The sequence below is a fragment of the Dendrobates tinctorius genome, unplaced genomic scaffold (genome assembly GCF_039654945.1).
Source record: "Dendrobates tinctorius isolate UK_male_01 unplaced genomic scaffold, ASM3965494v1 ptg000502l, whole genome shotgun sequence".
Lineage (NCBI taxonomy): Eukaryota > Metazoa > Chordata > Amphibia > Anura > Dendrobatidae > Dendrobates > Dendrobates tinctorius.
Genome location: NW_027362161.1, coordinates 746,189 through 769,474, shown reverse-complemented (window position 1 = coordinate 769,474; position 23,286 = coordinate 746,189). Strand labels below are relative to the sequence as shown.

The following is a 23,286-nucleotide window of genomic DNA, read 5'->3' as shown; positions in this document are numbered from 1 at the left end:
CCCTCCATCATCAGTATCTGGTGACCGCCCGTCCCCTCCATCATCAGTATCTGGTGACCGCCCATCACCTCCATCATCAGTATCTGGTGACCGTCCGTCACCTCCATCATCAGTATCTGGTGACCGTCCGTCACCTCCATCATCAGTATCTGGTGACCGTCCGTCACCTCCATCATCAGTATCTGGTGACCGCCCGTCACCTCCATCATCAGTATCTGGTGACCGCCCGTCACCTCCATCATCAGTATCTGGTGACCGCCCGTCACCTCCATCATCAGTATCTGGTGACCCCCGTCACCTCCATCATCAGTATCTGGTGACCGTCCGTCACCTCCATCATCAGTATCTGGTGACCGCCCGTCCCCTCCATCATCAGTATCTGGTGACCGCCTATCACCTCCATCATCAGTATCTGGTGACCGTCCGTCACCTCCATCATCAGTATCTGGTGACCGTCCGTCCCCTCCATCATCAGTATGTGGTGACCGCCCATCACCTCCATCATCAGAATCTGGTGACCGCCCATCACCTCCATCATCAGTATCTGGTGACCGCCCGTCCCCTCCATCATCAGTATCTGGTGACCGCCCATCACCTCCATCATCAGTATCTGGTGACCGTCCGTCACCTCCATCATCAGTATCTGGTGACCGTCCGTCACCTCCATCATCAGTATCTGGTGACCGTCCGTCACCTCCATCATCAGTATCTGGTGACCGCCCGTCACCTCCATCATCAGTATCTGGTGACCGCCCGTCACCTCCATCATCAGTATCTGGTGACCGCCCGTCACCTCCATCATCAGTATCTGGTGACCGCCCGTCACCTCCATCATCAGAATCTGGTGACCGTCCGTCACCTCCATCATCAGTATCTGGTGACCGCCTGTCCCCTCCATCATCATAGAATCCTAGAATGGTAGAGTTGGAAGGGACCTCCTGGGCCATCTGGTCCAACCCCCTGCTCAAAGCAGGATTCGCTAAATCATCCCAGTCAGATGTCTGTCCAGCCTCTCTTTGAAGACTTCCATTGAAGGAGAACTCACCACTTCTCGTGGCAGCCTGTTCCACTCATTGATCACTCTAACTGTCAAAAAGTTTTTTCTAATATCTAATCTGTGTCTCTTCCCATTCAGTTTCATCCCATTGCTTCTAGTCTTTCCTTGTGCAAATGGGAATAAAGTTGATCCTTCTACAATTTGACAGCCCTTTAGATATTTGTAGACAGCTATTAAGTCTCCTCTCAGTCTTCTCTTTTGCAAACTAAACATTCCCAAATCCTGCAACCTTTCCTCATAAGACAGGGTTTGCAGACCGGTCACCATTCTGGTCGCTCTTTTCTGAACTTGCTCCAGTTTGTTGATGTCTTTTTTAAAATGTGGTGCCCAAAACTGGACACAATATTCCAGATGAGGTCTGACCAAAGAGGAGTAGAGGGAAATAATTACTTCACGTGATCTAGACTGTATGCTTCTGTTAATACATCCTAGAGTTGCCTTTGCCTTTTTTGCTGCTGCATCACACTGTTGACTCATATTCAGTCTGTGATCTATTAGTATACCCAAGTCTTTTTCACATGTGCTGTTGCTTAGCCCTATTCCTCCCATTCTGTATATGCTTTTTTCATTTTTATTGCCCAGATGTAGTACTTTGCATTTCTCCCTGTTAAAAACCATTCTGTTAGTTGCTGCCCACTTCTCCAGTTTATTTAAATCTTTTTGAATCCTCTCTCTTCTCTAGTATTAGCTATCCCTCCTAGCTTTGTGTCATCAGCAAATTTAATCAGTTTACCCTCAATTCCTTCATCTAAATCGTTGATAAAGATGTTGAACAATACAGGGCCCAGGACAGAGCCCTGTGGTACCCCACTTGAGACATTCTTCCAACTGGATGTGCAGCCATTTACGACCACTCTTTGGGTCCGATCACTAAGCCAGTTATGAATCCACCTAACAGTTGCCTTGTCCATTCCATACTTAGTCATTTTTTCAATAAGGATTGTGTGAGATACTTTGTCAAATGCTTTGCTGAAGTCAAGATATACTATATCTACAGCATTTCCTTGATCCACCCAATCAGTGATTCCGTCGTAGAAGGAAACTAAGTTAGTCTGACATGACTTATTAGTTACAAACCCATGCTGACTCTGTTTGATCACTTCATTCTTATCCAGGTACTGACATACATGTTGTTTAATAATTTGTTCAAAGATCTTTCCTGGTATAGAAGTCAGACTCATCGGCCTATAATTCCCTGGGTCCACCTTCTTCCCCTTTTTGAAGATAGAAACAACATTTGATCTTCTCCAGTCTTCTGGGACTTCTCCTGTTCTCCAAGAATTTTCAAAGATTATGGAGAGGGGTTCAAAAATTTCTTCTGCTATCTCCTTCAGTACTCTGGGGTGTAATTCATCTGGACCTGGAGACTTGAATTCATTTAGGTTAGCTAAGTGTTTCCTCACTATCTTTCTGTTTATAGATATCCTGGATTCTTCTATTCCCTTAATAGGACAGTGAAGAACAGTTGATGTTACATTTCCTTTCTGAGAGAAAACAGATGCAAAATAGGAATTTAAAAGTTCAGCCTTCTCAACATCCTGTCTTACCATTCCATCATTTTCATCCTGTAAAAATCCTATAGCATCTTTGACTTTTCTTTTACTTTTGACATATCCCCAAAAACCTTTATTATTGCTTTTGACATCTCTTGCAAGCCTCAATTCATTGTCAGCTTTAGATAATCTGATTTGTGCCCTGCAGGTTCTGCAGACAGCATTATATTCTTCTTTAGATATGCCTCCCTCTTTCCATTTTATAAACATTTTTTTCTTCCTTTTTAGCATGTGCTTAAGTTCTGTGTTCATCCATCCTGGTTTCCTTAAATGCTTCCTATTCTTCCCTCTTTTCGGAATTGTTAACAACTGTGCTTTGAGAATTTCATTTTTCAAGATTTCCCATCCTTCCTGGACATTTTTGTCTTTAAGGATATCCAGCCATTGGATCCCTCCAATTCTCTTTCTGAATCCCTTAAAATCTGCCTTTCTGAAATCTAACCTTGACCTCTGAGTCTTCACAGGTCTTCCGCCTCTAGTTATCCAAATTCTAAAATAGCATGGTCGCTACCCCCTAGGGTCCCAGCCACTTTTACCTCCTCAACCATTTCCTCCCTGTTTATAAGGATTAGATCCAAGGTAGCAGTTCCCCTTGTTTTCTCCTTTACCTTTTGGAAGATAAAGTTGTCAGCAAGAGAGGATAAGAATTTCCTTGACCTGTTAGTTTTGCCTGAGAGAGATTCCCAACAAATGTCTGGATAGTTGAAATCTCCCATGACAACTATGTCATATTTTTTGGAGAACTTGGCCATTTGATGCATAAAGAGTTCATCCATATCTTCAGCTTGCACAGGCGGCCTGTAGTAAATGCCTACAATGGTGTCCTTTCCATTGTTCTGTCCTTGTATTCTTACCCAAACAGTTTCCACAGAACTCCCAGTCTCTGAAGCTTCAATCTCTGTGCAGATATACACGTTTCTAACATACAATGCGACACCCCCTCCTCGTTTATCAAGTCTGTTTCTTGCAAATAAGTTGTATCCTTCTAGTCTTGTATTCCAATCATGTGTATTGTCCCACCAAGTTTCAGTGATTCCAATGACATCATATTTCTTTTCCTGTGTTAGTAGTTCCAATTCTCCTTGTTTGTTGCCCATGCTTTGTGCATTAGTATAGAAACATTTTAGTTTGTGATTGGTTTCTCTTTCTCCAATATTTTTATTAATTAGGTTCTTTTGTCTTTGTTCTTCCTTTCCACTTCTAATAGCAGAGTTCTCAATAGCATTTGTCAGGTGTATGGCTTTTTCTGGTCTTTTGCTTCCCTTCCCATGTTGTTCTAGTTTAAAGCTCTCCTTACAAGTGTAGCAAGGCGACTTCCAAATACATGCTTTCCAGTCTTCGTAAGGTGCACCCCATCTCTAGCAAGTAGTCCATCGTATAAGTAGTTCACTCCGTGATCCAGAAATCCAAATCTTTGCTGACGGCACCATCGACGTAGCCAGTTGTTCACCTGCAGAATCTTATTCCACCTCCTTGTTCCATGGCCATCCACTGGGAGGATGGAAGAGAAGACCACCTGCGCTCCCAGGTCTTTCACTTTCTTGCCTAAGTCTTCAAAGTCTCTGCAGATGGTTTCCAGGTCACTTCTTGCAGTGTCATCAGTATCTGGTGACCGCCCGTCACCTCCATCATCAGTATCTGGTGACTGCCCGTCTCCTCCATCATCAGTATCTGGTGACCGCCCATCACCTCCATCATCAGTATCTGGTGACCGCCCGTCACCTCCATCATCAGAATCTGATGACCGTCCGTCACCTCCATCATCAGTATCTGGTGACCGCCCGTCACCTCCATCATCAGTATCTGGTGACCACCCATCACCTCCATCATCAGTATCTGGTGACCGCCAGTCACCTCCATCATCAGTATCTGGTGACCGCCAGTCACCTCCATCATCGGTATCTGGTGACCACCCGTCACCTCCATCATCGGTATCTGGTGACCACCCGTCACCTCCATCATCGGTATCTGGTGACCACCCATCACCTCCATCATCGGTATCTGGTGACCGCCCGTCACATCCATCATCGGTATCTGGTGACCGTCCGTCTCCTCCATCATCGGTATCTGGTGACCGCCCGTCACCTCCATCATCGGTATCTGATGACCGCCCGTCACCTCCATCATCAGAATCTGGTGACCTCCCATCACCTCCATCATCAGTATCTGGTTACCGCCCGTCACCGCCATCATCAGTATCTGGTGACCGCCCGTCACCTCCATCATCAGTATCTGGTGACTTCCCATCACCTCCATCATCAGTATCTGGTGACCGCCCATCACCTCCATCATCAGTATCTGGTGACCGTCTGTCTCCTCCATCATCAGTATCTGGTGACCGCCCGTCCCCTCCATCATCAGTATCTGGTGACCGCCCGTCCCCTCCATCATCAGTATCTGGTGACCGCCCATCCCCTCCATCATCAGTATCTGGTGACCGCCAGTCACCTCCATCATCCAGTATCTGGTGACCGCCCGTCCCCTCCATCAGTATCTGGTAACCATCCGTCACCTCCATCATCAGTATGTGGTGACCGCCCGTCACCTCCATCATCAGTATCTGGTGACCGTCCGACACCTCCGGCAACAGTATCTGGTGACCCCCCGTCACTTCCATCATCAGTATGTGGTGACCGCCCATCCCCTCCATCATCAGTATCTGGTGACCGTCCGTCCCCTCCATCATCAGTATCTGGTGACCGTCCGTCCCCTCCATCATCAGTATCTGTGACCGTCCGTCCCCTCCATCATCAGTATCTGTGACCGTCTGTCACCTCCGTCATCAGTATCTGGTGACCGCCCGTCACCTCCGTCATCAGTATCTGGTGACCGCCCGTCACCTCCGTCATCAGTATCTGGTGACTGCCCGTCACCTCCTTCATCAGTATCTGGTGCGGGTTTATGAGCTGCAGTATGGTAACTTCTGTAGTGAGGACACTTCTGGTCTCTGTTGAAAATTTTGACCAATAGAAAGTCATGAGAGGCGATAAATACTGACAAGTGCGGTAATTAGAGCGCAGCATTTCCTGATTGTGGGACAGCCGGAGAGTCCACATTGTGCTCCTCAGGCTGGAGACCTGCTGCCACATTTCTGCTCCTTTGTGTTCCTCAGTCCAGATGTCACGCTGCTGCTATGCAGGTAGATGCAGCTCCACTAGATGGCAATAAAGTGGAGGGAGGACTGCACACAGCAGAAGTAGACCTGCAGCGCAGCAGCAAGGCTACCACCAGGTGGCAGCGGAATAGTCAAACAAGCCGGGTCGATATTAAAGTAGTCTGTAGCGCAGTACCAAAGGGATAGCCAAACACAAAATCAGAAACAAGCCAAATGGGTCAATACCGGTCAGGAGCAGATATGCCAAAGACGAGACAAACAGCAGGTCAGAGTCCAAGCCAGGTCAGGTTCAAGGGAGTCAAAGCGCGAAAAGGGGAACACAGAGTCAAGAAGGGAAGAGGGGAATAAACAGACACGGGTACAGTCAGCAAAAGCAGCAGGACAAATCAGGGCAAGCAGAGTCAGCTAGACACGCCATAGGCAGAAACTATAACAGACACCGCCTGCAGCATGCAGTGGAGAGAAATAGCCGGCCTGAAGCCAGAACGAGGCAGAGAAAGGTTAACCCTTGACATGATCAAAGCGGGAAAGAGAGACAGGATACAAAACCCAGCCTGAATCATGACACCGGAGACCTGCTGCCACGTTTCTGCTCCATTATGTTCCTCAGTCCGGAGACCTGCTGCCACGTTTCTGCTCCATTGTGCTCCTCAGTCTGGAGACCTGCTACCACGTTTCTGCTCCATTGTGCTCCTCAGTCTGGAGACCTGCTGCCACGTTTCTGCTCCATTGTGCTCCTCAGTCCGGAGACCTGCTGCCACGTTTCTGCTCCATTGTGCTCCTCAGTCTGGAGACCTGCTGCCACGTTTTGCTCCATTGTGCTCCTCAATCCGGAGACCTGCTGCCACGTTTCTGCTCCATTGTGCTCCTCAATCCGGAGACCTGCTGCCACGTTTCTGCTCCATTGTGCTCCTCAGTCTGGAGACCTCCTGCTACATTTCTGCTCCATTGTGCTCCTCAGTCTGGAGACCTCCTGCTACGTTTCTGCTCCATTGTGCTCCTCAATCCGGAGACCTGCTGCCACGTTTCTGCTCCATTGTGCTCCTCAGTCCGGAGACCTGCTGCCACGTTTCTGCTCCATTGTGCTCCTCAATCCGGAGACCTGCTGCCACGTTTCTGCTCCATTGTGCTCCTCAGTCCGGAGACCTGCTGCCACGTTTCTGCTCCATTGTGCTCCTCAATCCGGAGACCTGCTGCCACGTTTCTGCTCCATTGTGCTCCTCAGTCCGGAGACCTGCTGCCACGTTTCTGCTCCATTGTGCTCCTCAGTCTGGAGACCTCCTGCTACATTTCTGCTCCATTCTCCATTGTGCTCCTCAGTCTGGAGACCTGCTGCCACATTTCTGCTCCATTGTGCTCCTCAGTCTGGAGACCTGCTGCCACGTTTCTGCTCCATTGTGCTCCTCAGTCTGGAGACCTGCTGCCACGTTTCTGCTCCATTGTGCTCCTCAGTCTGGAGACCTCCTGCTACGTTTCTGCTCCATTCTCCATTGTGCTCCTCAGTCTGGAGACCTGCTGCCACGTTTCTGCTCCATTGTGCTCCTCAGTCTGGAGACCTGCTGCCACGTTTCTGCTCCATTGTGCTCCTCAGTCTGGAGACCTGCTGCCACGTTTCTGCTCCATTGTGCTCCTCAGTCTGGAGACCTGCTGCCACGTTTCTGCTCCATTGTGCTCCTCAGTCTGGAGACCTGCTGCCACGTTTCTGCTCCATTGTGCTCCTCAGTCTGGAGACCTGCTGCCACGTTTCTGCTCCATTGTGCTCCTCAGTCTGGAGACCTGCTGCCACGTTTCTGCTCCATTGTGCTCCTCAGTCTGGAGACCTGCTGCCACGTTTCTGCTCCATTGTGCTCCTCAGTCTGGAGACATGCTGCCATGTTTCTACTCCTTTGTTACCCTCAGTCCGGAGACCTGCTGTCGCATTTCTGCTCCTTTGTGGCCCTCAGTCCGGAGACCTGCTGCCACGTTTCTGCTCCTTTGTGGCCCTCAGTCCAGAGACCTGCTGCCACGTTTCTGCTCCATTTGTGCTCCTCGGTCCGGAGACCTGCTGCCACGTTTCTGCTCCATTGTGCTCCTCAGTCTGGAGACCTGCTGCCACGTTTCTGCTCCTTTGTGACCCTCAGTCCGGAGACCTGCTGTCGCATTTCTGCTCCATTGTGCTCCTCAGTCCGGAGACCTGTTGTCACATTTCTGCTCCTTTGTGGCCCTCAGTCCGGAGACCTGCTGCCACGTTTCTGCTCCATTTGTGCTCCTCAGTCCGGAGACCTGCTGCCACGTTTCTGCTCCATTGTGCTCCTCAGTCTGGAGACCTGCTGCCACGTTTCTGCTCCATTGTGCTCCTCAGTCTGGAGACCTGCTGCCATGTTTCTTCTCCATTGTGCTCCTCAGTCTGGAGACCTGCTGCCACGTTTCTGCTCCATTGTGCTCCTCAGTCTGGAGACCTGCTGCCACGTTTCTGCTCCATTGTGCTCCTCAGTCTGGAGACCTGCTGCCACGTTTCTGCTCCATTGTGCTCCTCAGTCTGGAGACCTGCTGCCACGTTTCTGCTCCATTGTGCTCCTCAGTCTGGAGACCTGCTGCCACGTTTCTGCTCCATTGTGCTCCTCAGTCTGGAGACCTGCTGCCACGTTTCTGCTCCATTGTGCTCCTCAGTCTGGAGACCTGCTGCCACGTTTCTGCTCCATTGTGCTCCTCAGTCTGGAGACATGCTGCCATGTTTCTACTCCTTTGTGACCCTCAGTCCGGAGACCTGCTGTCGCATTTCTGCTCCTTTGTGGCCCTCAGTCCGGAGACCTGCTGCCACGTTTCTGCTCCTTTGTGGCCCTCAGTCCAGAGACCTGCTGCCACGTTTCTGCTCCATTGTGCTCCTCGGTCTGGAGACCTGCTGCCACGTTTCTGCTCCATTGTGCTCCTCAGTCTGGAGACATGCTGCCATGTTTCTGCTCCTTTGTGACCCTCAGTCCGGAGACCTGCTGTCACATTTCTGCTCCTTTGTGGCCCTCAGTCCGGAGACCTGCTGTCACATTTCTGCTCCTTTGTGGCCCTCAGTCCGGAGACCTGCTGCCACGTTTCTGCTCCATTTGTGCTCCTCAGTCTGGAGACCTGCTGCCACGTTTCTGCTCCATTGTGCTCCTCAGTCTGGAGACCTGCTGCCACGTTTCTGCTCCATTGTGCTCCTCAGTCTGGAGATCTGCTGCCACGTTTCTGCTCCATTGTGCTCCTCAGTCTGGAGACCCGCTGCCACGTTTCTGCTCCTTTGTGGCCCTCAGTCCGGAGACCTGCTGCCATGTTTCTGCTCCCCAGTTCCTATAGATTCGTACATAGTTGAGTCGCTTACTCTTTTCTCCGCACAGTACATGGAGTACTTCCAGTCCTGAGATGATGGCACTGCTGGAAATCTCATGATGTGCCTCATCTTCTGCACTACATTTCCTTGGCCTACCACTGTGTCTACCGTCCTCCATGTTGCCAATTGCATCTTGCTTGAGCAGCACGTCTTTGTCAGGGATTTATTGGTCTATCCCACTTTCCAGGTCCGGTTAGGAACTTGCAGCTTTCTGGCACCCCCCTTACCCACAGGTCAGTCAGGGAACTACACCTAGGATAAGTAGTCACCAGAAAGGCTGCCTTGCTGTGTATTGGCTATTGGGCATTCTGCAGTGAGGGTGGTATGTGTATCCCCAGTCTCATGCTGAATATACAGACATAAACCTCTGTTCCATCACTGCCAGGGTCTCCCAAATCCCGAGAACACTTTGCTGCCACCAGCTCCTCGTTTGACATGAAATACCAATATCAGGTCAGGAGGTAGCGTAATTTAGCGGAGGACGTGGCGGTTCATTCTTACAGCAAGGAAAACGAAACTAGTACATTTTATAGATTTACTCCAGAAAGTATCGGCAGTGTTTACAAAAATATAAAAGATGTTACAAAAGAGACAAAATATAAAGACAGCTAGAAATAAAAGGGACTGAAATAAGAACTTACACATCTCGGTCACTGGTATGATGTGTTAATGGGGGGAGGAGAACCTTCCGAAGGGAAAATGGTCTATCAGCACAGCTCCCTAGCTGACGCTCCGGGCGATTGATATCCGGCTGAGTCAGCATCTGAGCTTTCCTTTGCTGACCTCACTGGGTGGGGGGGACTGAGCTCTACGATATACGCCCCTTTTGAACAGTTATCAAAACCTCTATTTGCTATAACTCGGGGTGGAAACCTCGCAATGAGACGACAGGGCTATCATTTTTCTTATTTTGAAATTACCTTTCTTTTGATACCAAACATTGTATATCTCTGTATTACTGCGAGGCATATACCCTTTTCTTGGGTTCTGGTGGGTGCAGAAGTTGCAAAATGTTGCTGAGAGTAGCTTAGATTATGCAGATTCTAAAAATATGTGTGTCCTGCCCTTATGTGTTATTAAATTTGATACTGAATAGACAAAGAACCATGTGCTCTAAACCTTCACTTCCTGCCTGAGCCGGCAGACCAGGATCTCACATTACAAGAGCTGGTATAGCCGGAGGGAAGGGGCGAGTGGACTTTCCATCATGGGGGAAAGGAGGGAGGGGGATAGAATTACACAGTGTAGGGAGAACTGCAGCTACGTGCCTGCACGTGGAAAGCTCAGAGCTACACTGCACAAATGAAATGGGTTAGGGCAGCACGAGCCCTGGAAGTGTTCATAGAATCTTAGGAATTATTCATATTTTCCTGACAGTCTTGAATCCTTATCTACTGTGAAATCTTTACCTGGGAGAGCTGTTGCTGATGCAGTGTAACTACCTTGTGTCTTGATGCTGTGCTCAGTCATGCTATGGTATATGACCTGGGGCATGGGACTGCCTTCCACAACCTCACCTTTGTAGTGCAGTTTGGTTGTTCCTCACCCAGTTTTAAACCTCCCACACAACGGTTTCTGTTTCAGTTAATGGCTGTTTCCACCTGAGTAAGAGACTGATCATTATCACCTGGTAACTCACAAACCCGACTATAATCTTACAGATACTCTGACTGCACAAGTGACCTAGAAGATCTGGTGGAGGCGATGGGCGCTCAACACATATTAATGGCATTTACGTTTCTCTTTTATCCTTCACTTTGCACTTTTGTTAATTTATGGAAATAAAACTCGTGATAATTCTATTTTTCAAAGCTTTATTAATTTGCAGTAATTTTTCACACATGCCTAAAACTTACTTGTGTCCATGATCCCAGAGACCCAGGAGGCGCTCTGCAGTCCCGGATGGAGGCACTTTGCTTTAAGTTGTTATTATCTGTCTGCAAGACTTCGGCCGTGGGAATTCGCAAAAAAAGATTGTGAAGACAGAAAAGCTCAACTGGTCATCATTAACAATAAAGAAGAGCAAGTAAGTCCACAAGAAGAGCGCAGAAGATCACTAAGGAATCGTCATAAGAGTGCGAGAGATACAGGAGCGGAGCTCGGGGGATAGATCACTATGAGATCACTACGGAGGAGCGGTGCTCGGGGGATAGATCACTATGAGATCACTACGGAGGAGCGGAGCTCGGGGGATAGATTACTATGAGATCACTACGGAGGAGCGGTGGTCGGGGGATAGATCACTATGAGATCACTACGGAGGAGCGGTGGTCGGGGGATAGATCACTATGAGATCACTACGGAGGAGCGGAGCTCGGGGGATAGATTACTATGAGATCACTACGGAGGAGCGGTGGTCGGGGGATAGATCACTATGAGATCACTACGGAGGAGCGGTGCTCGGGGGATAGATCACTATGAGATCACTACGGAGGAGCGGAGCTCGGGGGATAGATTACTATGAGATCACTACGGAGGAGCGGAGCTCGGGGGATAGATCACTATGAGATCACTACGGAGGAGCGGTGCTCGGGGGATAGATCACTATGAGATCACTACGGAGGAGCGGAGCTCGGGGGATAGATTACTATGAGATCACTACGGAGGAGCGGTGGTCGGGGGATAGATCACTATGAGATCACTACGGAGGAGCGGAGCTCGGGGGATAGATTACTATGAGATCACTACGGAGGAGCGGTGGTCGGGGGATAGATCACTATGAGATCACTACGGAGGAGCGGTGGTCGGGGGACAGATTACTATGAGGTCACTACGGAGGAGCGGTGCTCGGGGGATAGATTACTATGAGATCACTACGGAGGAGAGGTGCTCGGGGGACAGATTACTATGAGATCACTACGGAGGAGCGGTGGTCGGGGGATAGATTACTATGAGATCACTACGGAGGAGCGGTGGTCGGGGGACAGATTACTATGAGGTCACTACGGAGGAGCGGTGCTCGGGGGATAATTACTATGAGATCACTACGGAGGAGCGGTGCTCGGGGGATAGATTACTATGAGATCACTACAGAGGAGCGGTGCTCGGGGGACAGATTACTATGAGGTCACTACGGAGGAGCGGTGCTCGGGGGATAGATTACTATGAGATCACTACGGAGGAGCGGTGCTCGGGGGACAGATTACTATGAGGTCACTACGGAGGAGCGGTGCTCGGGGGACAGATTACTATGAGGTCACTACGGAGGAGCGGAGCTCGGGGGATAGATAACTATGAGATCACTACGGAGGAGCGGTGCTCGGGGGACAGATTACTATGAGATCACTACGGAGGAGCGGTGCTCGGGGGACAGATTACTATGAGGTCACTACGGAGGAGCGGTGCTCGGGGGATAGATAACTATGAGATCACTACGGCGGAGCGGTGGTCGGGGGACAGATAACTATGAGATCACTACGGAGGAGCGGTGCTCGGGGGACAGATTACTATGAGGTCACTACGGAGGAGCGGTGGTCGGGGGATAGATTACTATGAGATCACTACGGAGCAGCGGTGGTCGGGGGATAGATAACTATGAGATCCCTACGGAGAAGCGGTGATCGGGGATGGATAACTAAGAGATCACTACGGAGGAGCGGTGGTTGGGGGATAGATAACTATGAGATCACTACGGAGCAGCGGTGCTCGGGGGACAGATTACTATGAGGTCACTACGGAGGAGCGGTGGTCGGGGGATAGATTACTATGAGATCACTACGGAGCAGCGGTGGTCGGGGGATAGATAACTATGAGATCCCTACGGAGAAGCGGTGATCGGGGATGGATAACTAAGAGATCACTACGGAGGAGCGGTGGTTGGGGGATAGATAACTATGAGATCACTACGGAGCAGCGGTGGTCGAGGGATAGATAACTATGAGATCACTATGTAGGAGCGGTGGTCGGGGGATAGAGAACTATGAGATCACTAAGGAGCAGCGGTGGTCGGGGGATAGATAACTATGAGATCACTACGGAAGAGCTGTGGTCAGGGGATTGATTACTATGAGATCACTACGGAGGAGCGGTGGTCGGGCGACAGACAACTATGAGTTTACATTGAAGGAGCGGTGGTCGGGGGACATAACTATGAGATCACTACGGAGGAGCGGTGGTCGGAGGATAGATAACTATGAGATCACTACGGAGGAGAGGTGGTCGTGGGGTGGATTACTATGAGATCACTGTAGGAGCGGTGGTCGGGGGATAGAGAACTATGAGATCACTAAGGAGCAGCGGTGGTCGGGGGATAGATAACTATGAGATCACTACGGAGGAGCGGTGGTCGGGGGACAGATAACTATGAGATCACTACGGAGGAGCGGTGGTTGGGGGATAGATAACTATGAGACCACTACGGAGGAGCGGTGGTCGTGGGGATAGATAACTATGAGATCACTACGGAGCAGCGGTGGTCGGGGGACAGATAACTATGAGATCACTATGGAGCAGCGGTGGTCGGGGGATAGAAAATTATGAGATCACTATGGAGCAGCGGTGGTTGGGGGTTAGATAACTATGAGATCACTTCGGAGCAGCGGTGGTCGGGGGATAGATAACTATGAGATCACTATGGAGAAGCGGTGGTCGGGGGATAGATAACTATGAGATCACTACGGAGCAGCGGTGGTCGGGGACAGATAACTATGAGATCACTACGGAGCAGCGGTGGTCAGGGGACAGATAACTAAGATCACTACGGAGCAGCGGTGGTCGGGGGACAGATAACTATGAGATCACTACGGAGCAGCGGTGGTCGGGGACAGATAACTATGAGATCACTACGGAGCAGCGGTGGTCGGGGGACAGATAACTATGAGATCACTACGGAGCAGCGGTGGTCGGGGGACAGATAACTATGAGATCACTACGGAGCAGCGGTGGTCGGGGGACAGATAACTATGAGATCACTACGGGGCAGCGGTGGCCGGGGGACAGATAACTATGAGATCACTACGGGGCAGCGGTGACCGCGGGACAGATAACTATGAGATCACTACGGGGCAGCGGTGGCCGGGGGACAGATAACTATGAGATCACTACGGAGCAGCGGTGGTCGGGGGACAGATAACTATGAGATCACTACGGAGCAGCGGTGGTCGGGGGATAGAAAATTATGAGATCACTATGGAGCAGCGGTGGTTGGGGGTTAGATAACTATGAGATCACTTCGGAGCAGCGGTGGTCGGGGGATAGATTACTATGAGATCACTACAGAGGAGCGGTGCTCGGGGGACAGATAACTATGAGATCACTACGGAGCAGCGGTGGTCGGGGGATAGAAAATTATGAGATCACTATGGAGCAGCGGTGGTTGGGGGTTAGATAACTATGAGATCACTTCGGAGCAGCGGTGGTCGGGGGATAGATAACTATGAGATCACTATGGAGAAGCGGTGGTCGGGGGATAGATAACTATGAGATCACTATGGAGCAGCGGTGGTCGGGGACAGATAACTATGAGATCACTACGGAGCAGCGGTGGTCGGGGACAGATAACTATGAGATCACTACGGAGCAGCGGTGGTCGGGGGACAGATAACTATGAGATCACTACGGAGCAGCGGTGGTCGGGGGACAGATAACTATGAGATCACTACGGAGCAGCGGTGGTCGGGGGACAGATAACTATGAGATCACTACGGAGCAGCGGTGGCCGGGGGACAGATAACTATGAGATCACTACGGGGCAGCGGTGGCCGGGGGACAGATAACTATGAGATCACTACGGGGCAGCGGTGGCCGGGGGACAGATAACTATGAGATCACTACGGGGCAGCGGTGGCCGGGGGACAGATAACTATGAGATCACTACGGAGCAGCAGTGGTCGGGGGACAGATAACTATGAGATCACTACGGAGCAGCGGTGGTCGGGGGACAGATCACTATGATTTCACTATGGAGAAGCGGTGGTCGGGGTATAGATAACTATGAGATCACGACGGAGCAGCGGTGGTCGGGGGACAGATAACTATGAGATCACGACGGAGCAGCGGTGGTCGGGGTACAGATAACTATGAGATCACTACGGAGCAGCGGTGGTAGGGGGATAGATAACTATGATTTCACTATGGAGAAGCGGTGGTCGGGGTATAGATAACTATGAGATCACGACGGAGCAGCGGTGGTCGGGGGACAGATAACTATGAGATCACGACGGAGCAGCGGTGGTCGGGGTACAGATAACTATGAGATCACTACGGAGCAGCGGTGGTCGGGGGACAGATCACTATGATTTCACTATGGAGAAGCGGTGGTCGGGGTATAGATAACTATGAGATCACGACTGAGCAGCGGTGGTCGGGGGACAGATAACTATGAGATCACGACGGAGCAGCGGTGGTCGGGGTACAGATAACTATGAGATCACTACGGAGCAGCGGTGGTAGGGGGATAGATAACTATGATTTCACTATGGAGAAGCGGTGGTCGGGGTATAGATAACTATGAGATCACGACGGAGCAGCGGTGGTCGGGGGACAGATAACTATGAGATCACGACGGAGCAGCGGTGGTCGGGGTACAGATAACTATGAGATCACTACGGAGCAGCGGTGGTCGGGAGACAGAGTAGTCCACGGTTTCTCAGCTTTCTCTTCCTGACTTCTCGTCGTTTTCTCTGTAGGAAGAAGTGAGGAGAATCTCCGGATATCTGAACACCTGGATCGGACTCCACAATCCAGATGGAACCTGGAAGTGGGTGGACGGCGGGAAAGTGTCCGCAACCGCAAGGTGAAGAACGCAGCCCAGAGTCACCACAAGGGGCAGTACTGTATCAGATCACAGTCACCGGTGATGACCACAGGGGGCAGTATTGTATCAGATCACAGTTACCAGTGATGACCACAGGGGGCAGTATTGTATCAGATCACAGTTACCAGTGATGACCACAGGAGGCAGTATTGTATCAGATCACAGTTACCAGTGATGACCACAGGAGGCAGTATTGTATCAGATCACAGTCACCAGTGATGACCACAGGAGGCAGTATTGTATCAGATCACAGTTACCAGTGATGACCACAGGAGGCAGTATTGTATCAGATCACAGTTACCAGTGATGACCACAGGAGGCAGTATTGTATCAGATCACAGTTACCAGTTATGACCACAGGAGGCAGTATTGTATCAGATCACAGTCACCAGTGATGACCACAGGGGGCAGTATTGTATCAGATCACAGTTACCAGTGATGACCACAGGGGGCAGTATTGTATCAGATCACAGTTACCAGTGATGACCACAGGAGGCAGTATTGTATCAGATCACAGTTACCAGTGATGACCACAGGAGGCAGTATTGTATCAGATCACAGTCACCAGTGATGACCACAGGAGGCAGTATTGTATCAGATCACAGTTACCAGTGATGACCACAGGAGGCAGTATTGTATCAGATCACAGTTACCAGTGATGACCACAGGAGGCAGTATTGTATCAGATCACAGTTACCAGTTATGACCACAGGAGGCAGTATTGTATCAGATCACAGTCACCAGTGATGACCACAGGGGGCAGTATTGTATCAGATCACAGTTACCAGTTATGACCACAGGGGGCAGTATTGTATCAGATCACAGTTACCAGTGATGACCACAGGAGGCAGTATTGTATCAGATCACAGTTACCGGTGATGACCACAGGAGGCAGTATTGTATCAGATCACAGTTACCGGTGATGACCACAGGAGGCAGTATTGTATCAGATCACAGTTACCGGTGATGACCACAGGAGGCAGTATTGTATCAGATCACAGTTACCAGTTATGACCACAGGAGGCAGTATTGTATCAGATCACAGTCACCAGTGATGACCACAGGGGGCAGTATTGTATCAGATCACAGTTACCAGTTATGACCACAGGGGGCAGTATTGTATCAGATCACAGTTACCAGTGATGACCACAGGAGGCAGTATTGTATCAGATCACAGTTACCGGTGATGACCACAGGAGGCAGTATTGTATCAGATCACAGTTACCGGTGATGACCACAGGAGGCAGTATTGTATCAGATCACAGTTACCGGTGATGACCACAGGAGGCAGTATTGTATCAGATCACAGTTACCAGTGATGACCACAGGAGGCAGTATTGTATCAGATCACAGTTACCGGTGATGACCACAGGAGGCAGTATTGTATCAGATCACAGTTACCAGTTATGACCACAGGAGGCAGTATTGTATCAGATCACAGTCACCAGTGATGACCACAGGGGGCAGTATTGTATCAGATCACAGTTACCAGTTATGACCACAGGGGGCAGTATTGTATCAGATCACAGTTACCGGTGATGACCACAGGAGGCAGTATTGTATCAGATCACAGTTACCGGTGATGACCACAGGGGGCAGTATTGTATCAGATCACAGTTACCAGTGATGACCACAGGAGGCAGTATTGTATCAGATCACAGTTACCGGTGATGACCACAGGAGGCAGTATTGTATCAGATCACAGTCACCAGTGATGACCACAGGGGGCAGTATTGTATCAGATCACAGTTACCAGTTATGACCACAGGGGGCAGTATTGTATCAGATCACAGTTACCGGTGATGACCACAGGAGGCAGTATTGTATCAGATCACAGTTACCGGTGATGACCACAGGAGGCAGTATTGTATCAGATCACAGTTACCGGTGATGACCACAGGAGGCAGTATTGTATCAGATCACAGTTAGCGGTGATGACCACAGGGGGCAGTATTGTATCAGATCACAGTCACCGGTGATGACCACAGGGGGCAGTATTGTATCAGATCACAGTTACCGGTGATGACCACAGGAGGCAGTATTGTATCAGATCACAGTCACCAGTGATGACCACAGGGGGCAGTATTGTATCAGATCACAGTTACCAGTTATGACCACAGGGGGCAGTATTGTATCAGATCACAGTTACCAGTGATGACCACAGGAGGCAGTATTGTATCAGATCACAATTACCGGTGATGACCACAGGAGGCAGTATTGTATCAGATCACAGTTACCGGTGATGACCACAGGAGGCAGTATTGTATCAGATCACAGTTACCGGTGATGACCACAGGAGGCAGTATTGTATCAGATCACAGTTAGCGGTGATGACCACAGGGGGCAGTATTGTATCAGATCACAGTCACCGGTGATGACCACAGGGGGCAGTATTGTATCAGATCACAGTTACCGGTGATGACCACAGGAGGCAGTATTGTATCAGGTCACAGTTACCGGTGATGACCACAGGAGGCAGTATTGTATCAGATCACAGTTACCAGTGATGACCACAGGAGGCAGTATTGTATCAGATCACAGTTACCAGTGATGACCACAGGAGGCAGTATTGTATCAGATCACAGTTACCAGTGATGACCACAGGAGGCAGTATTGTATCAGATCACAGTTACCAGTGATGACCACAGGAGGCAGTATTGTATCAGATCACAGTTACCGGTGATGACCACAGGAGGCAGTATTGTATCAGATCACAGTTACCAGTGATGACCACAGGGGGCAGTATTGTATCAGATCACAGTTACCAGTGATGACCACAGGAGGCAGTATTGTATCAGATCACAGTTACCGGTGATGACCACAGGAGGCAGTATTGCATCAGATCACAGTTACCGGTGATGACCACAGGAGGCAGTATTGTATCAGATAACAGTTACCGGTGATGACCACAGGAGGCAGTATTGTATCAGATCACAGTTACCAGTGATGACCACAGGAGGCAGTATTGTATCAGATCACAGTTACCAGTGATGACCACAGGAGGCAGTATTGTATCAGATCACAGTTACCGGTGATGACCACAGGAGGCAGTATTGTATCAGATCACAGTTACCGGTGATGACCACAGGAGGCAGTATTGTATCAGATCACAGTTACCGGTGATGACCACAGGAGGCAGTATTGTATCAGATCACAGTTACCGGTGATGACCACAGGAGGCAGTATTGTATCAGATCACAGTTACCGGTGATGACCACAGGAGGCAGTATTGTATCAGATCACAGTTACCGGTGATGACCACAGGAGGCAGTATTGTATCAGATCACAGTTACCGGTGATGACCACAGGAGGAAGTATTGTATCAGATCACAGTTACCGGTGATGACCACAGGGGGCAGTATTGTATCAGATCACAGTTACCGGTGATGACCACAGGAGGCAGTATTGTATCAGATCACAGTTACCGGTGATGACCACAGGAGGCAGTATTGTATCAGATCACAGTTACCGGTGATGACCACAGGGGGCAGTATTGTATCAGATCACAGTTACCAGTGATGACCACAGGAGGCAGTATTGTATCAGATCACAGTTACCGGTGATGACCACAGGAGGCAGTATTGTATCAGATCACAGTTACCGGTGATGACCACAGGAGGCAGTATTGTATCAGATCACAGTTACCGGTGATGACCACAGGAGGCAGTATTGTATCAGATCACAGTTACCGGTGATGACCACAGGGGGCAGTATTGTATCAGATAACAGTTACCGGTGATGACCACAGGAGGCAGTATTGTATCAGATCACAGTTACCGGTGATGACCACAGGAGGCAGTATTGTATCAGATCACAGTTACCGGTGATGACCACAGGAGGCAGTATTGTATCAGATCACAGTTACCGGTGATGACCACAGGAGGCAGTATTGTATCAGATCACAGTTACCGGTGATGACCACAGGAGGCAGTATTGTATCAGATAACAGTTACCGGTGATGACCACAGGGGGCAGTATTGTATCAGATCACAGTTACCAGTGATGACCACAGGGGGCAGTATTGTATCAGATCACAGTCACCAGTGATGACCACAGGGGGCAGTATTGTATCAGATCACAGTCACCAGTGATGACCACAGGGGGCAGTATTGTATCAGATCACAGTCACCAGTGATGACCACAGGGGGCAGTATTGTATCAGATCACAGTCACCAGTGATGACCACAGGGGGCAGTATTGTATCAGATCACAGTTACCAGTGATGACCACAGGGGGCAGTATTGTATCAGATCACAGTCACCAGTGATGACCACAGGGGGCAGTATTGTATCAGATCACAGTCACCAGTGATGACCACAGGGGGCAGTATTGTATCAGATCACAGTTACCGGTGATGACCACAGGGGGCAGTATTGTATCAGATCACAGTTACCAGTGATGACCACAGGGGGCAGTATTGTATCAGATCACAGTTACCAGTGATGACCACAGGGGGCAGTATTGTATCAGGTCACAGTTACCGGTGATGACCACAGGGGGCAGTATTGTATCAGATCACAGTTACCGGTGATGACCACAGAAGGCAGTATTGTATCAGGTCACAGTTACCGGTGATGACCACAGGAGGCAGTATTGTATCAGATCACAGTTACCAGTGATGACCACAGAAGGCAGTATTGTATCAGATCACAGTTACCAGTGATGACCACAGGGGGCAGTATTGCATATGGTCACAGTTACCAGTGATGACCACAGGGGGCAGTATTGTATCAGGTCACAGTTACCAGTGATGACCACAGGGGGCAGTATTGTATCAGATCACAGTTACCAGTGATGACCACAGGAGGCAGTATTGTATCAGATCACAGTTACCAGTGATGACCACAGGAGGCAGTATTGTATCAGATCACAGTTACCAGTGATGACCACAGGGGGCAGTATTGTATCAGATCACAGTTACCAGTGATGACCACAGGAGGCAGTATTGAATCAGATCACAGTTACCAGTGATGACCACAGGGGGGCAGTATTGTATCAGATCACAGTTACCAGTGATGACCACAGGGGGCAGTATTGTATCAGATCACAGTTACCAGTGATGACCACAGGAGGCAGTATTGAATCAGATCACAGTTACCAGTGATGACCACAGGGGGCAGTATTGTATCAGATCACAGTTACCAGTGATGACCACAGGGGGCAGTATTGTATCAGATCACAGTTACCAGTGATGACCACAGGGGGCAGTATTGTATCAGGTCACAGTTACCGGTGATGACCACAGGAGGCAGTATTGTATCAGGTCACAGTTACCGGTGATGACCACAGGAGGCAGTATTGTATCAGATCACAGTCACCGGTGATGACCACAGGAGGCAGTATTGTATCAGATCACAGTTACCGGTGATGACCACAGGGGGCAGTATTGTATCAGATCAGTTACCGGTGATGACCACAGGAGGCAGTATTGTATCAGGTCACAGTTACCGGTGATGACCACAGGGGGCAGTATTGTATCAGGTCACAGTTACCGGTGATGACCACAGGAGGCAGTATTGTATCAGGTCACAGTTACCGGTGATGACCACAGGAGGCAGTATTGTATCAGATCACAGTTACCAGTGATGACCACAGGGGACAGTATTGTATCAGATCACAGTCACCAGTGATGACCACAGGGGGCAGTATTGTATCAGATCACAGTTACCAGTGATGACCACAGGAGGCAGTATTGTATCAGATCACAGTCACCAGTGATGACCACAGGGGGCAGTATTGTATCAGATCACAGTTACCAGTGATGACCACAGGAGGCAGTATTGTATCAGATCACAGTTACCAGTGATGACCACAGGGGGCAGTATTGTATATGGTCACAGTTACCAGTTATGACCACAGGGGGCTGTATTGTATCAGATCACAGTTACCAGTGATGACCACAGGGGGCAGTATTGTATCAGATCACAGTTACCAGTGATGACCACAGGAGGCAGTATTGTATCAGATCACAGTTACCGGTGATGACCACAGGGGGCAGTATTGTATCAGGTCACAGTTACCAGTGATGACCACAGGGGGCAGTATTGTATATGGTCACAGTTACCAGTTATGACCACAGGGGGCTGTATTGTATAAGATCACAGTTACCAGTGATGACCACAGGGGGCAGTATTGTATCAGATCACAGTTACCAGTGATGACCACAGGAGGCAGTATTGTATCAGATCACAGTTACCGGTGATGACCACAGGGGGCAGTATTGTATCAGATCACAGTTACCAGTGATGACCACAGGGGGCAGTATTGTATCAGATCACAGTTACCAGTGATGACCACAGGAGGCAGTATTGTATCAGATCACAGTCACCAGTGATGACCACAGGGGGCAGTATTGTATCAGATCACAGTTACCAGTGATGACCACAGGGGGCAGTATTGTATATGGTCACAGTTACCAGTTATGACCACAGGGGGCTGTATTGTATCAGATCACAGTTACCAGTGATGACCACAGGGGGCAGTATTGTATCAGATCACAGTTACCAGTTATCATGTTTCCTTATGCTGTGTTTCTTGATTTCAGCTTCTGGGCGGACAATGAGCAGGGTTTCCACCGTTTTGGCTATGCCATGAACTGCGCTTATACGACCAGTGACGGCTTCTGGAACCGCTACCACTGCTACTCTCACTTCCTGTACATATGTGAGCGGAAAGCCTGATGTGCCAACATTTTGGCGCTGCCGCCTTCCCGGCCACATCACTGGCAGCGCACCAGGATCCCTATATATATATATATATATATATATATATATATATATATATATATATATGTGACTGTCTCAATTATTCTACAGTTTTTTCTATCTGATGCTTGATTTTTCTGTTCGGATCGTTATATTATCATCAGTCTTGTTTTATATGCACTATGTATTTGAGAGAGGCATCTTTCCTGAGCGCCGTCATCCCTGAGCACCATAAACTCTGACCGGCGTCATCCCTGAGCACCATGATCTCTGATCACCATCATCCCTGACCGGCATCATCCCTGCATCCCTGACCGCGATCATCCCTGACCTGTTCGCCATCATCCCTGACTGTCATCATCTGACCGCCATGATCTCTGACCTCCATCATCCCTGAGCCCCATCCTCTCTGACGGCCACCATCCCTGACCGCCATCGTCTCTGACCTCCATCATCCCTGACCACCATCATCCTTGCCTTTCGGATCCTTCTCCCGGGTGTCTTCCCCAATGACAGAGGGTTTTTTCCCTCTATTGAACCTTGTGTATCCTTGATCGTCAGGTCTCTCGCGTGTCTTCTCCCAGACAATATACAGCGCTACTCACCATTATTGTCACCCTTCATTTTTTTCATAGACTGTACAATATCTTCAGAAATAAATGGAAATGTGCCGTAGTTCTGTCCTCAGGATTTTATAACTAGCTGTGTAAAGTAATACAACATTGTGTTTCTACTTACATGCTGCAATTTCAAAGAAGAA

General features: G+C 49.4%; 2 protein-coding genes across 2 annotated transcripts in view; both read left to right on the top strand.

Moving 5' to 3' along the window:
- Positions 1-22,579, top strand: part of LOC141078095 (asialoglycoprotein receptor 1-like) — a 125,113-nt gene extending 102,534 nt beyond the window's left edge. Inside the window, exons 8-10 of the mRNA XM_073564930.1 lie at positions 10,943-11,094; positions 15,695-15,801; positions 22,367-22,579. Coding sequence (XP_073421031.1) covers positions 10,943-11,094; positions 15,695-15,801; positions 22,367-22,502 — 395 coding nt within the window. The 3' untranslated portion in view covers positions 22,503-22,579. The remainder of the gene's footprint in view (positions 1-10,942; positions 11,095-15,694; positions 15,802-22,366) is intronic.
- Positions 15,865-22,200, top strand: LOC141078103 (uncharacterized). The gene is made up of 26 exons (XM_073564941.1): positions 15,865-15,880; positions 15,926-15,980; positions 16,036-16,068; positions 16,124-16,156; positions 16,300-16,332; positions 16,388-16,420; positions 16,476-16,508; positions 16,652-16,684; positions 16,740-16,772; positions 16,960-16,992; positions 17,136-17,168; positions 17,444-17,468; positions 17,979-18,004; positions 18,324-18,356; positions 18,412-18,444; positions 18,588-18,620; positions 18,764-18,788; positions 19,343-19,368; positions 19,424-19,448; positions 20,449-20,468; positions 20,612-20,636; positions 21,495-21,523; positions 21,579-21,611; positions 21,755-21,787; positions 21,975-22,007; positions 22,107-22,200. The coding sequence occupies exons 1-26, from the start codon at positions 15,865-15,867 to the stop codon at positions 22,198-22,200; spliced, it is 861 nt and encodes a 286-aa protein (XP_073421042.1).
- Positions 22,580-23,286: the final 707 nt, after the last annotated feature.

What these genes read in the sequence shown, in the direction of transcription:
- LOC141078103 (XM_073564941.1), top strand. An exon ending in AGGAGGCAGTATTGTATCAG is followed by an intron (nt 18,445 to 18,587) that starts ATCACAGTTACC and finishes GATCACAGTTAC; the next exon opens with CAGTGATGACCACAGGAGGC. An exon ending in ATGACCACAGGAGGCAGTAT is followed by an intron (nt 19,449 to 20,448) that starts TGTATCAGATCA and finishes AGTGATGACCAC; the next exon opens with AGAAGGCAGTATTGTATCAG.